General features: G+C 44.4%; 1 protein-coding gene and 1 pseudogene across 1 annotated transcript; both read right to left on the bottom strand.

Annotated features, from left to right (window-relative positions):
• Positions 1–288: 288 nt before the first annotated feature.
• Positions 289–2,931, bottom strand: LOC123083719 (serine/threonine-protein phosphatase 7 long form homolog; annotated as a pseudogene).
• A 4,126-nt stretch (positions 2,932–7,057) lies between these two features.
• LOC123084968 (cytochrome b561 and DOMON domain-containing protein At2g04850) lies at positions 7,058–8,872 on the bottom strand. Its single transcript, XM_044506512.1, has one exon. It carries the CDS (start codon positions 8,652–8,654, stop codon positions 7,434–7,436), a length of 1,221 nt encoding a protein of 406 aa, XP_044362447.1. The 5' UTR covers positions 8,655–8,872; the 3' UTR covers positions 7,058–7,433.
• Between the last annotated feature and the right edge of the window lie 3,328 nt (positions 8,873–12,200).

The following is a 12,200-nucleotide window of genomic DNA, read 5'->3' as shown; positions in this document are numbered from 1 at the left end:
TTCATTGTGTTGCTCCTTGTTGCTCCAGTTTAAGCACAGAATAGAGTTCAACACAGAATAAGCAACACTTTGGCCAAAACTGTATAGTTGCATCACAGAATAAGCATTACTAAGAGATTTAAGTTAAACATTACCACCAACATAGAGTCCAACACATAGAGTGACCATCACGACAAGTTCGACATTACCACCAACATAGAGTTCAACACATAGAATGACCATCACGACAAGTTCGACATTACCACCAACATAGCTACCATTACTACCATTACTAGAAGAGAACGACGACTACTTCCTTCCGCGCTTGCTGGTTCCTCCCCCTCTCTTGGAGGGTATCTTCTTCACTTTCCTAGGAAGACGAACCCGCTCCTGCTCTGGCTCCTGTTCCTCCACGTCATCCACATCGTCATCCACATCGTCATCCACATCGTCATCCAAATAGTCGTCCAAAGCAGCCATCTGCGAGGTGCCGACCGTCCTTTTGCCTCTTTGGGTGAAGTCCTCAGGTGTGTATTTGTTGATTCCCTTCCTAGGCTTTAACTCGTATGCAGACCGAACCTTGTAGGTCTCCAAGGTCATATCATCAGAGACCTATGCATCCACAAAAGATATGGAAAGACCGTTTGTGAGAATATAGTTAGCAAATGCATCAACAATTGGATATATAACCTCAGGCCATACCTCTTGGGTGAGCACACCCACATCTTGGGTGACCACACCCACATCCTCATCGTCCAAAGGATTATCATGGCCAGAAGTTGGATCTGATGGTGTCGCCGACCTAGAACGTTCTGGTGATACATACTCGGGGTCACGACAACCGAAAAGGTTTGACAGCCGCCTTAACTTTTGGCCCTGGCGCTGCAACATGAACAAGTGAATGAGACATCGAACGTAGCAACACATGTTAAGTGCTAGTTTGAAGGAGATGTGAACCTTAATGAATTCTCGAAGTGCACCTTCCCCATCGCTTTTGCCAGCCGGGGTTGTTTCCAGAATAGTGTCGGTCTCATCAGCTGCTTTCTTGATCTGGGCACGCTATGAAAAGAAAAGGTATCAACGTGTTAGGCAAGTGAAGATGTGAATATTGCGAATTGAAAAGCAAAAAGGGCACATACCACAAAGTTCATCATTGGCCTCGCAGGGATCACGGAGTTGCCTTTCCTGACTAATGCGTTGTACTCGTGCTGGGCTACCTCATCAAAGACGGTGGGTTCTTCCAAAATCTTATCATCATACGCCGGCTTGCATACCTCCACACGAGTGACGCCTAGAAACCATGTGAGATAGTTGTTGAACGCAATCGGGCAGTGCTCACGAAGCTTGGCTCGTTTTCCAGCCCTAGCTTGCTCCAAAGCAAGCTCCCACTGTATGACATACTTGTTGTGATGCTTGGCCCAATCCTTGATCTTCCGCTGCTTTTTCCTATCCAACCTGCAAGTTAGAAACATAATATTAGCATCATCGAAACCGCCGAGAAGCTGCTAATTGCTCAAGGTTGATTATATCTTACGCGTGTAGCACTATATCCGTGTCCACAAACTCCGGCGGGTGTGGCATGAACAAACCAAACTGCCGGTACACCCGATGTGGCATGTGAAGCTCAACCGCCCAGTTGCATATGAGTGGACACCGCATATGCCAGAGATCCCTATCTCTAGTGCACATCGGATTCAGCGTGAACTCTATAGGGTTCCCAAAACTATCTCCTGTTTCATAAGGTTCCCATACAACCTACAAAATTGGATAGAATGAAAAATTGATATCGACTTACGATGGAAGCATGATAATAACTTATGCAATGTCAATTCACCTGCTCAGGCGTGATGGCATCCATCTCGCTCCTGTACAGCTTGTACATGACCGAGGGATCATCCGTCATCTCATTTAACACATCCCACTTGTAAGCCCAAGTCGCGCGCCGTAGTGGGTCGTGTTTATCGTCCCAATCCTCGAACTTCACTTTCTTCGGTCGTCCAACCGGCATACGCTCCCAGCTCCATATGGAAAGTGCAAGCAAACAACCACCAATACCTCCAGATAGCCTACAACAGGCTTCGTCCAACTGCACATAAAAGAGAACATGGTTGAATTAAAAGCAAGATCGCATTCATAATGTACCAATGAATTGAAACAGAAACAACTTCATACCTGTCTATACAAGTAAGCCAGTGTCGCCGAACCCCAACTCCATTTGCTATCGAAGACGGTCAACGCCTTGAGCCACATCCATGGAGCATTCTTGCCTGTGCCATCAGCAAACATAGTCCTGGATATCACGTACCACATGTAGACACGAGCATATGTCTTCACCGTGTCCTCATTAGCATCCTCAGGGCAATTACTGAAGTTTGATATAATCCACGTGAAAGTAGCACCGGCTGCGACTCTTTCCTTCTTCTTGCCTTCTACTTCTGGTTCCCGCGGCTCCGGAGGAACCATACCGATAAGGGCAAACATTTGCTCGCGCCACCCATCAGAATCGGTGCTCATACATAGAGGTTTCCCATCGATAGGAAGACCGGTGATCATAGCTATATCCTGGAGCGTCAAGGTCATCTCCCCGGTCCGAAGATGGAAAGTGTGTGTCTTCGGCCTCCAATGATCAATAAGCGCGGTGAGTGCTGGAGCATTGTTGGGTGGCGTCGACCTGCTGACCAACTGAATGAAAGGGAGAAGTCCTGTCTCCCTAACATACGGCGTGTACCGCTCATCATAGCGCATCCACCCAAGGTTGACCCCGTGAGCCCGAAGCTTCAGAGGTGCAAGCTCCTACAAGGAAACAAACAAATCATTACATATGGGGGGTATGTGTTTGAAAAAAAACACAAAAATCATAACACTGGCAACTTTCATTATTACCTGCTGCTTCACCGACATAGCGTACGACCGGTGTTGTAGATCCCAATGATCATTGAGAAGCCAAACCATCCTAGCAATTTGCAAGAAAGATTTCTTGTCAACACGATTATCTTTTGAATACAAAAAAACTAAAGTAGGCCTACTAGATGCAACCATACCAATCTATGTATCCAACCATATCAAATCAAACATAACTAATAAAAAAGGGTTCCACAATTAACTAGGCCTACTTCATACAAATAACTTTTCCATAAACTATGCCTACTTCATAAAAATAACTCTTCCATAAACTAAACTAGGGTTCCACAAATCAAACAAACAAGGGTTCCCCAAATCAATCAAACAAATCAATACATGCAAAGTTCTAATGCATGCAAGATTCAAATCTAATCTAATCAAACAAGGATTCCCCAAATCTCCAAAATATCATATTTTCTATGGATAGAAAGAAGGGGATCGGAAGAGAGTACCTTCTAGGATGGATTGGTGAAGAAATGCACGGACCAAATCGTCGGATCTGAAGGATTTGGGAGAGGGGATTGAGAGGGGGAGAGGAGGAACCCGCCGCGCCGCTGCTTCTGTTACTTCAAAACCGACCAATGGGTGGGGTGCGGGAGGGGGAGCGGGCGCCTGGCGTCTAAGTCACAGTGCAGCGCCTACGGTCTGGGCGCTGCACTTTACAAGTGTGGCGCCTTGCTCGGAGGCGTTGCACTGCTGGTTGCGGGCCCAGGGGCTGCCACGGTGGACTGGTGTGCAACGCCCCCGGGCTAGGCGCTGCACCGTAGAGTGTGGCGCCGTCGTGGCGGGCGCTACACAAAAAGGTTAGAGCTGTGAAATAGTTTCACGGCCAGTTCATTCCGTGAATTGATTTCGTCCATAGGTCAAAATTGTCAAAATTGCCTCCACACGGCACGGGCGGGCGAGCTTGATGGTGTTGGTGGGAGCAGAGATTCCTTCACCGTCACGTTGATTGGTATGCAGGGCCCTGGTAAAGTTGCCTTTAAAACTGTAGATATGAGGGTTTCGGGTTCATGTTTACATGGCCCCTTAAATTTTTTTAAGGATCAGACGATTTTAAGGGGTCTGTTTGGGCTCGTTTTTTCGACTGAAACTGCAGAAAACGGTTATTTTGCGGGTTTGACCACTTATATGGGGTCTGATAGAGATGCTCTTAGGACCATACAAGTAGTGCGGTTTTTTGCCAGTTTTTTTCAGAGTTGGTTATTTGTGTTTTTCTTTTCCTGTCAGTTTTTTGGCCGCTTTTGGACTCGTTTGTTTCTTTTTATTTTATTTTTTCCCTTTTTTCCTTTTATTTGTCATGAACTTTTATGAAACTAGGTTGTTCTGGACTTGCGCCCCTAGTTACGCAGAAATGCAAGCACTGAAGCAGATGATCAGACCTTATCGACATAGTCAAAAAAGTATTCTACAAAATGGTATGTGCACTAAATAAGCAGTGTTTCTAGTCTAGCTGTCAAATTGGCTGTGAAATGTCTTTCTAGGTTCTAGCTGGTAGAGTAGAGAACCGAAAATCCTCTTTAATTTCACGTGTGGGGCTTTTTCATTCAAATTTGTGTTTTTTAATTCCCATTTTTTTAAATTCGTTTTTTATTTTTCAAATTTGTGAAACTTTTTTAAACCTCATGAACCATTCAAACTCTTCCAAATTCATAAACCTTTCATATTCACGATCATTTTTTTCAAATTTATGCGCGAAAAGGCTTCTTTCTAAGAAACATAAACGGTAAAACCCTTATGTCATCCACAATAGATATGGCAAGATTCCATAAAACAATTCAAAGTGTGGCTAAATATTTATGCGTCGTTGCAAACCAACTATACAAATAATATCTGCTCTCGTTCTTTGACCAGCATAGGATGGTTAAACGGGGCACGTCTATGTCTTGTTTTTTTTTGAGAAAGTCTATGTCTTGCTTGTAGTGAGATCGACTACCGCCTCGCCTTCAGCCAGGCCCAGCTAGCAAAGCTACAAGTATGATTTTTCAGCGATTTTTAATTTTAAATTTTTTAACATTTTCTCTTCATATTTATATATGTTGAAGAAATTGCTCTAAAAATGTATTTTTAAAAATATCTTCGTTTTATAGAAAAATGCTCTCCGTAATTTTTTCATGCACCTAAAAGAAGTGCTTGCACATTTTAAATAGAATGTTCACTACACTTCAAAATATGTTCACACATTTATAAAAAAGTTCATGGCATTTTAAAAAGAATGTTCATGCCTCTTAAAAATGTGTTCACACATTTATAAAAATGTTCATGACATTCATAAAAAATGGTACCATTCAACAAAAATCTGCACGTGTTTAAAAAATTCTTCATGACAATTTTCAAAATGGCGCAGGAAATGTAAACATTGGTCCGCACATAAAAAGTTCAATTAAATTTTCACAACTTATAATTTTTTGTGCACAAAATTTTAAAAATGCACTCCCTCCGTTTATAAATATATGTCTTTTTAGATATTTCAATACAGACTACATACATAGACATACTTTAGAGTATAGATTCACTTATTTTGCTCTGTATGTAGTTTCTGCTAGAATCTCTAAAAAGACCTATATTTAGGAATGGAGGGAGTACATAACATGAAAAAAAATTATGTCATTCAAGAAAAGTTCGTAACGCTTAAAAAATGTTCACATTCTAAAAGATGTTCATGTCAGTTCTTAAAATTGTTCGGCGTGTGTTCAAAAAATATTCACCATTTATGTAAAGTTTGAAAAAATTTCAAGTGTATCTCAACCTATATGTGAAAAATATTCAATGTCTATTAAAAATCAACATGTCACTTAAACACTTAAAAATATAAAAATGAGCAGGAAAACGAAATAAAATAAAATAAATACCCAATAAAATTGGTAGAGAAAAAACATAGAAAAGGGTAAAAAGAAGCCCCGCACGAAACATTCCCAAAACCTGGCAGAAGGTTCCCCAAGCCACTGCTACCACATTGTTGGGTAGACCCAATTTCTCAATTCTAAGAGAATTTTTATGAAAGTGTTTTATTTGCTTTTCTTCAATGAAAGTTTCATTTTTCTGGAATGTATCCTTGTAGGCGAGCTTTGCTTCTGTCTGTCGGGTTAAACGAGTTTGGTGGAATAAAATGTGTGGGCAAAATTAGCTTCCAACCAAACAGAGACGAGGCCTGGGCCTCCTTTTGTCCTCCTTTGGTTTGGAGGAATTTTATAAAATTTTTTGTGTGGCCTTTTGGTTTGTATGAATAGAATCCTATTTCTTTAAAGGATAGAAACATATCCTTTGTATTTCAAAGGAAAAAAAAAGCCAAGATCCAATGCAAATAATCCTATCATATGAACCAAACAACATCTATTTAGGGCTAGTTCTTTTGTGTCTTATTTGGGGCTGTGAAAATAAGTTGCACCCTATCCAACTTATTCTAAAAGCTTAACCAAAATTTTATTTTAGAAGCTTACTAGTTAGCGCTTCATTGTAGGCTTCTGTAACAGAATTTTAGGTTGGGCTTCTAAAATAAGCCGGATAGAGGATAGCTTATTTCCACAGCTCCAAATAAACCACAAAACAACCAGCCCTTACTGTTCCAATTTATCAAATGTCCCTAAAAGACAACCAAATGACATATATTTTCCTATAGAATTTGAGACGTCTAGGGAAAAATAATTCCTCTCCGATAACAACTTGGTGTGCGCGGCACAACGAGGCCGGGCGATTTTCCTTGGAGGCGAGTTGTTCCTTCTTACTCGGTAACCTAGGTTGCTTTTGTGGTAGGTGAGGATTCTCCTTTTTTTATGTTTTACCTTTCATCTGCTCTATAAAAGGCCCTCCTCATCATTATGTATCTGTTTGCCTGCATTACTTTATATATAAAGCAGGATGAACGTCTTTTTGAATATAGGATTTGAGACACATGTCATCTCGATTTCTGTGATTTTTCTATTTTTATGATATTCCTATCACATGAACCAAAGGAGACCTTTATTCACAATTCGTTACGTGGTTTCTTTACCGAGAATCGAGTAGGTGCAAAAATTTACTGAGAAACTGAAAAGGTGAAACAGCTTGTACATGAATTTATCTATATACTCCCTCCGTTTTTATTTACTCCGCATATTAGAGTTGACTGAAGTCAAACTTCGTAAAGTTTGACCAAGTTTATAAAAAAGAATATAAATATTTACCATAAAAATTTATATAATGCGAAAATACATTCAATATTAAATCTAAAGGTATTGATTTGTTATTGTACATGTTAGTATTTTTGTCTATAAACTTTGTCAAAGTATACAAAGCTTGACTTTGATCAAAACTAATATGCAGAGTAAATAAAAACGAAGGGAGGGAGTACTATCATATAGAACTAGAGAACAAGAACTAGGACGAGAAAGACATCCGCGTGACAAATAGTACAACGAGCACACGCCAACACCAGCCGGGGAAGGAATTCACCCTCACCTTCCGACAAACCAATAAGCACTGCCTGTCCCCGGCAACGTGGCCGTGTCTCCCAAGCCCGCGGCGGAGCTGTAAAACAGAGCGACGGCGGCGACCAAGACGGGCGCGCTAGCTAGCTAGAAGGCGGCGGCCCTGTCCTTGACGACGACGTCCTCGACCTCCCGCCGCATGAGCTTCTCCTCGTGCTGCCGCCGGCAGAACACCACCCAGGCGTTCACCTCCAGCGCCACGCAGCCGCCGACGAGCGTCGCCAGCGCCATGCAGTAGCCGAGCTTCCAGTAGGAGGCGCCGAGCCCCATGACCTCGAAGCCCTGGAACACGTTCACCACCCCGACCACCACGCACCCGTACCCCACCAGGTGGTGGTACGACTTCCAGTACTTGCGGTACCGGTTCGTCGTCTTGGGCCGGAAGAACACCGCCAGCGTCTGCAGGCTCCCCGCCGTCGCCGCCGCTATCCCCAGCCCGCGGTGCAGCTTGTACGTCACCCCCGGCGACGCCGCCCCCATCGCGATCCCCAGCGCGAACCCGGCCGCCCCCAGCGCGTACCCCGTCGCCTGCACCGCCGCGTGCCCGTAGAACCACGCCGGGCCGGCCGACGCGCAGGGCCGGAGGTACCGCGCCAGGGCCGCGCCGACTGGCAGCAGGAGGCCCCAGGAGAGCGCGTTGAGGGAGCCGTGCGCCCACTGCAGCCTGGCGGACGCGATCGGGGACGACTCCGTGGCCGTGGTGAGGATGTCGACCGTGGCGTGCGACGCCAGGTCGGAGGCGTCCGTGGGGTGGATGGTCGGGGAGTAGCCCTGCACGTAGAGGCCCCGGTTCCACACGAAGTGGACCCTGGTGCGGTTCGGGGAGAGGCGGATGGTGGCGGCGATGGTCACCGACGCGCCGTCGCGGACGGTGCGCGCCGGCGCGATGAGGGACGCCGAGGAGGCCAGCAGCGGGATGTCGAGCGGGCGGGACACCAGGGGCTTGGCCTGGAGCTTGACGTCGGCGGAGAGCACGAAGGGGAGCGCGAGCAGCGCGCCCGTGGACGGGTCGGAGAAGGCGGCGACCACGCGCGCCCCCGCCATGGCCGGCGCGTCCTGGTTGACGCCCCACGCCACCCAGCCCGACGGCGAGATGAAGGAGCCCGTGAAGGCCGCGTCGAGCGTGGCGTTGCGCGCGTCGTACGTCCACGCCAGCGTCGCGCCCTGCGTCGGCAGCGCGATGCACTTGGCGTACGCCTTCACCGGCGTCGACGTCGTGCACCGCCCGGGCGCCCCGGCCGCCGCCGCCCCACCGCCGACGACCACGAGCACCACCAACAAACCAACTAGAGGGCCGCCACTCCTCATTGTCGTTGTCGATCGATGGTGTCCCGTGGAGCTGGGTGGTGCCGAGCTAACAGAGCGAGCGTGGTGGCGTGTGTCAGTGTGCGCGACGCTGTGGCGTGGGTTGGGTTGGGTTTTGTCTGCGCGCGTAAGTGGGGTTTTAGTGGGGCGTTTGGGAGGGCGATTGTGAAATGTGATGATGGCTGTGAACCGCGTGTGCTGCTCCCGTTTGGTTGTTGTGTATTTCGTTTCGTTTCGGACGATGATGGGGTCTTGGCTTCGAAGGCAAGGGAGGGCCTCCGCAAAGAGGCCTGAAATATTCTGTGGTGATCTGTGTGGTGCCCAACTTTGGCCCCATCCTTGCACTTGCCTCCTGGGTAAGATCAGTGTGGTGGCAGGTGCAAAAGGCATGCAGTGATTGCAATAGCTAGCCAAAATTTGTGCTGCACACTGAGAATTTCAGATGCACAAGCTTGCATACTGTATGGGCCAGCTTAACTGAAGAAGAATCTGAAAGGATCAAATCTGACCAACTAAATTATAGCACTAAGAGTTTGCCACACAAAAAAACTACTCCGTTTGACAAGTAATTCCAAACGTAGAAAGTAAACAATTACAAAAAAAAAATTACCTTTTACCACTGGAGTATAATAAATTATTGGCTGATTTACATGCTAATTAATGCTATATTTACTAGGTTAGGTGATCTCACTCGGCGGTGGTGGGGAGGCTGATTGATGCTAAGTGGAAGATTTGGTGGCCGGAGTCGGCACGCCGCTCGCCCACGACCGGCGTGGTGATGTGATGTGGTACGGTGGATTCGATCGGCTGGGAAATGTTTCTCGTGAGCTTTAGCGGTTATGATCATGATGATTATGATGATGATGATGGTCCTGGCTAAGCTTGCCATTATTGGCTTTGAAGGCACGGCTCCGGCGAGAGTTGTGTGATTCTTGTTGGCAAAGCGGCGAAACGGATGCATGATCGGGGAAAAGTAGCATGGGCGCACCATGCATGCTTGAGGAAAGCAAGGGAGTTCAGTAGAATATATGTTTAAAATCTTTAAGGAGGATTAGTGGAGTGCCAGCGTGTGAAAAGCATGCGTTCTGGGGGCTCATGGCACCTGGATAATCATTACCATCTGAAGTCGAGTCTTGCTGTCAATGGTCGGTTAGAATTGTTGGTTGCTGCTGTTGAACCTAATCAGTGATTGTACATTTTCACCATGTAAATTCAAGTTTAGTGGGCTAATATTTTGATTTCTAATTATTACACTAACGGGAAACCTTCAATCTTCTTAAAATAAACAGTAGTAAACTGATAGTATCATTGATTTTGTCCACAAAAACTCATTTGAAGGAATACAATTTTCCTGATTTCTTGCTTAAATCAAGATGTCACGAAATCCCGACTAACATAAAACATAGATTATTTAAATTATTTTATACAAATACAGTTAGATACATATTCACAGTAATGTAATTATACTTGGTGACCTTGTTGCCTTCTTCACTTTGGCTTCTTACTCTCCATCTCATAATCTTCAAGTCAGCACAACTTCTGAAATCAGCTCCGAACATATACACTATGATATCAGTTTTCTCCAACATCACAATACAGTTTGTTCCCATCAATCTCTTCTGAACTTATATTAACAGTGACAGTTTCCTTTTTCGCAAAAAGAAAAAACAGTGATAGTTTCATGTCGCTCCTAACTACGTTGAACTGGCTAAAAGATGGCTCGCTTTATATACATATACATCCACATATTCTCAAGGCCAACCTATATGTTTCTTCCGCCTTCCAATGTCAATGGCGATGTTTTTACATCGTTACCTTGTTGAAGGCATTGTTCAGAATGCTCGGACTGATTCTTCAGGGTGAAAACCTAGATTCTAGTCTTGGATGACTGGATCCGGTGACGGTGACACTTGAGTGTCACTCCCTTCCTTAAGGTGTTGCTGTTGAAGAACGTCGTCGTCCGCGTGGTGTCATGAGATTGTCGGTGCAGATATGGTCATTGTTATAGTTTGCCGATCATGCTCTGATCGCTTTGGGGCTTTTTTCTTTTTTCCTCGCCTACGCATAGCTTTGATCTAGTATGACTTCGCTATTTGTCGGTTTGTTTTGTGCGCGTGCGTTGGTGTTGGCTGTGTGCATCTTAGCTATGCAGAGGCCGGGTGTGTACTCATTTGTTTGTATCCTCTTGATGCTTCACTTTGAGTCAATAAAATCCACCCTTTATCGAAAAAATGAGCAACCAACAATGTGTGTAGACATCCAATAGCTACACAGCTAATCAAAACAGATAGAGCACCATATTTGCATGAAATTTGCACTACCTCAGAATTCTGCGTCGAGTGATGATTTTCCTTTTCTGCATAAGCAACATATTGGTGGCATATTTTCGTAATCGCAAGATTCGTTTAAAGTGGTGTACTAAGTGATGAGTGAGTGACTTAGGGTGAGTAAATCAGTCGATGTCGTGTCGCACTGCTTCATGGACCGTGGGTCAAAGTTGAAACCTTGCGATGGAGGTGCCCGATGTGGAGTGGACCAGAATTGTGGGAGTGTAGCTTTGGAATACTGAATGGTGGTGAAATAGAAACAAGATTGAAGAAATTAATCATGTGCGCACAACATGAACAAGCACAAAAATATATTATATATGCATGCTTCCAGGAAAGCTAATTAACCATAAGTATTAAGAAGGATAAGTGGAGTATGTAAACAATGATGCAATGAGTTGTTAAGCACCAAAGTAATTAATGGACCAACAAAAGTTACTCTTTTGAGTTTTATGGATAATTGATATAATGTTAACGTTGAGCATTATTGTGTCCTAGCACAAGGAATACCAAGATATGTACACCAAGTGACGCCGCAAGGAAATGAAAGCAAGGATGATGTAACAACTTCTGTTTGTGCATGTATACCCCCAGACCTCATTAGTTAGAATGGTTTGTTTTTATCGCACCTAACTTAACTGGTAACATAACTCAACTGGTATAACTGAAACAAAGACTTAATATAATGTTGAGATAAACATAACTGGTAATTGACCAGGCAATCCATCCATAAATCACATCAACCTAATTTCAAGGGAAGGACTCTTATCATGCCTCACCAAGCTGTACCACTTAGAATATCCTGCTTGGTGGGGAACGTCGGAACGAGACCTATCGTTATTATGAGCTCAGAATTGAAGTGGAGGGATTCGACCTCTCGCCTAATGATGTTTTACCTGATAAGTAATAATATACCCCATTAACTACAAATAGTTGTTTTTATCACCCTAATTCTTAACTCGTAGTACAACATGCTCTCTTACATTATGTAAGTCATTTTTTCCTCTTACACATATAAAATATGCACCCTAGAACACTTAGAAGTTAAAATCATTAGAGCATCTGGAGTTGGGATCTAGCGTTATGCCGAGAAGTATGTTGTATAATTGACCCTTCCATGAATGGAAACCTTTAGCTTACGAGAGCGATCTCTTTATTCCATTATTGGAATAAAGATTTTGCAAAGTCCAGATAAACAAATTATAAATGGTGTAACTATTTG

Source organism: Triticum aestivum, chromosome 4A (genome assembly GCF_018294505.1).
Source record: "Triticum aestivum cultivar Chinese Spring chromosome 4A, IWGSC CS RefSeq v2.1, whole genome shotgun sequence".
Classification (NCBI taxonomy): Eukaryota; Viridiplantae; Streptophyta; class Magnoliopsida; order Poales; family Poaceae; genus Triticum; species Triticum aestivum.
This window is presented reverse-complemented; position numbering and strand designations above follow the sequence as displayed.

Bases quoted from the DNA above. Each gene is read 5' to 3' on its own strand.
- LOC123084968 (XM_044506512.1), bottom strand. From the start codon at position 8,654: ATGAGGAGTGGCGGCCCTCTAGTTGGTTTGTTGGTGGTGCTCGTGGTC.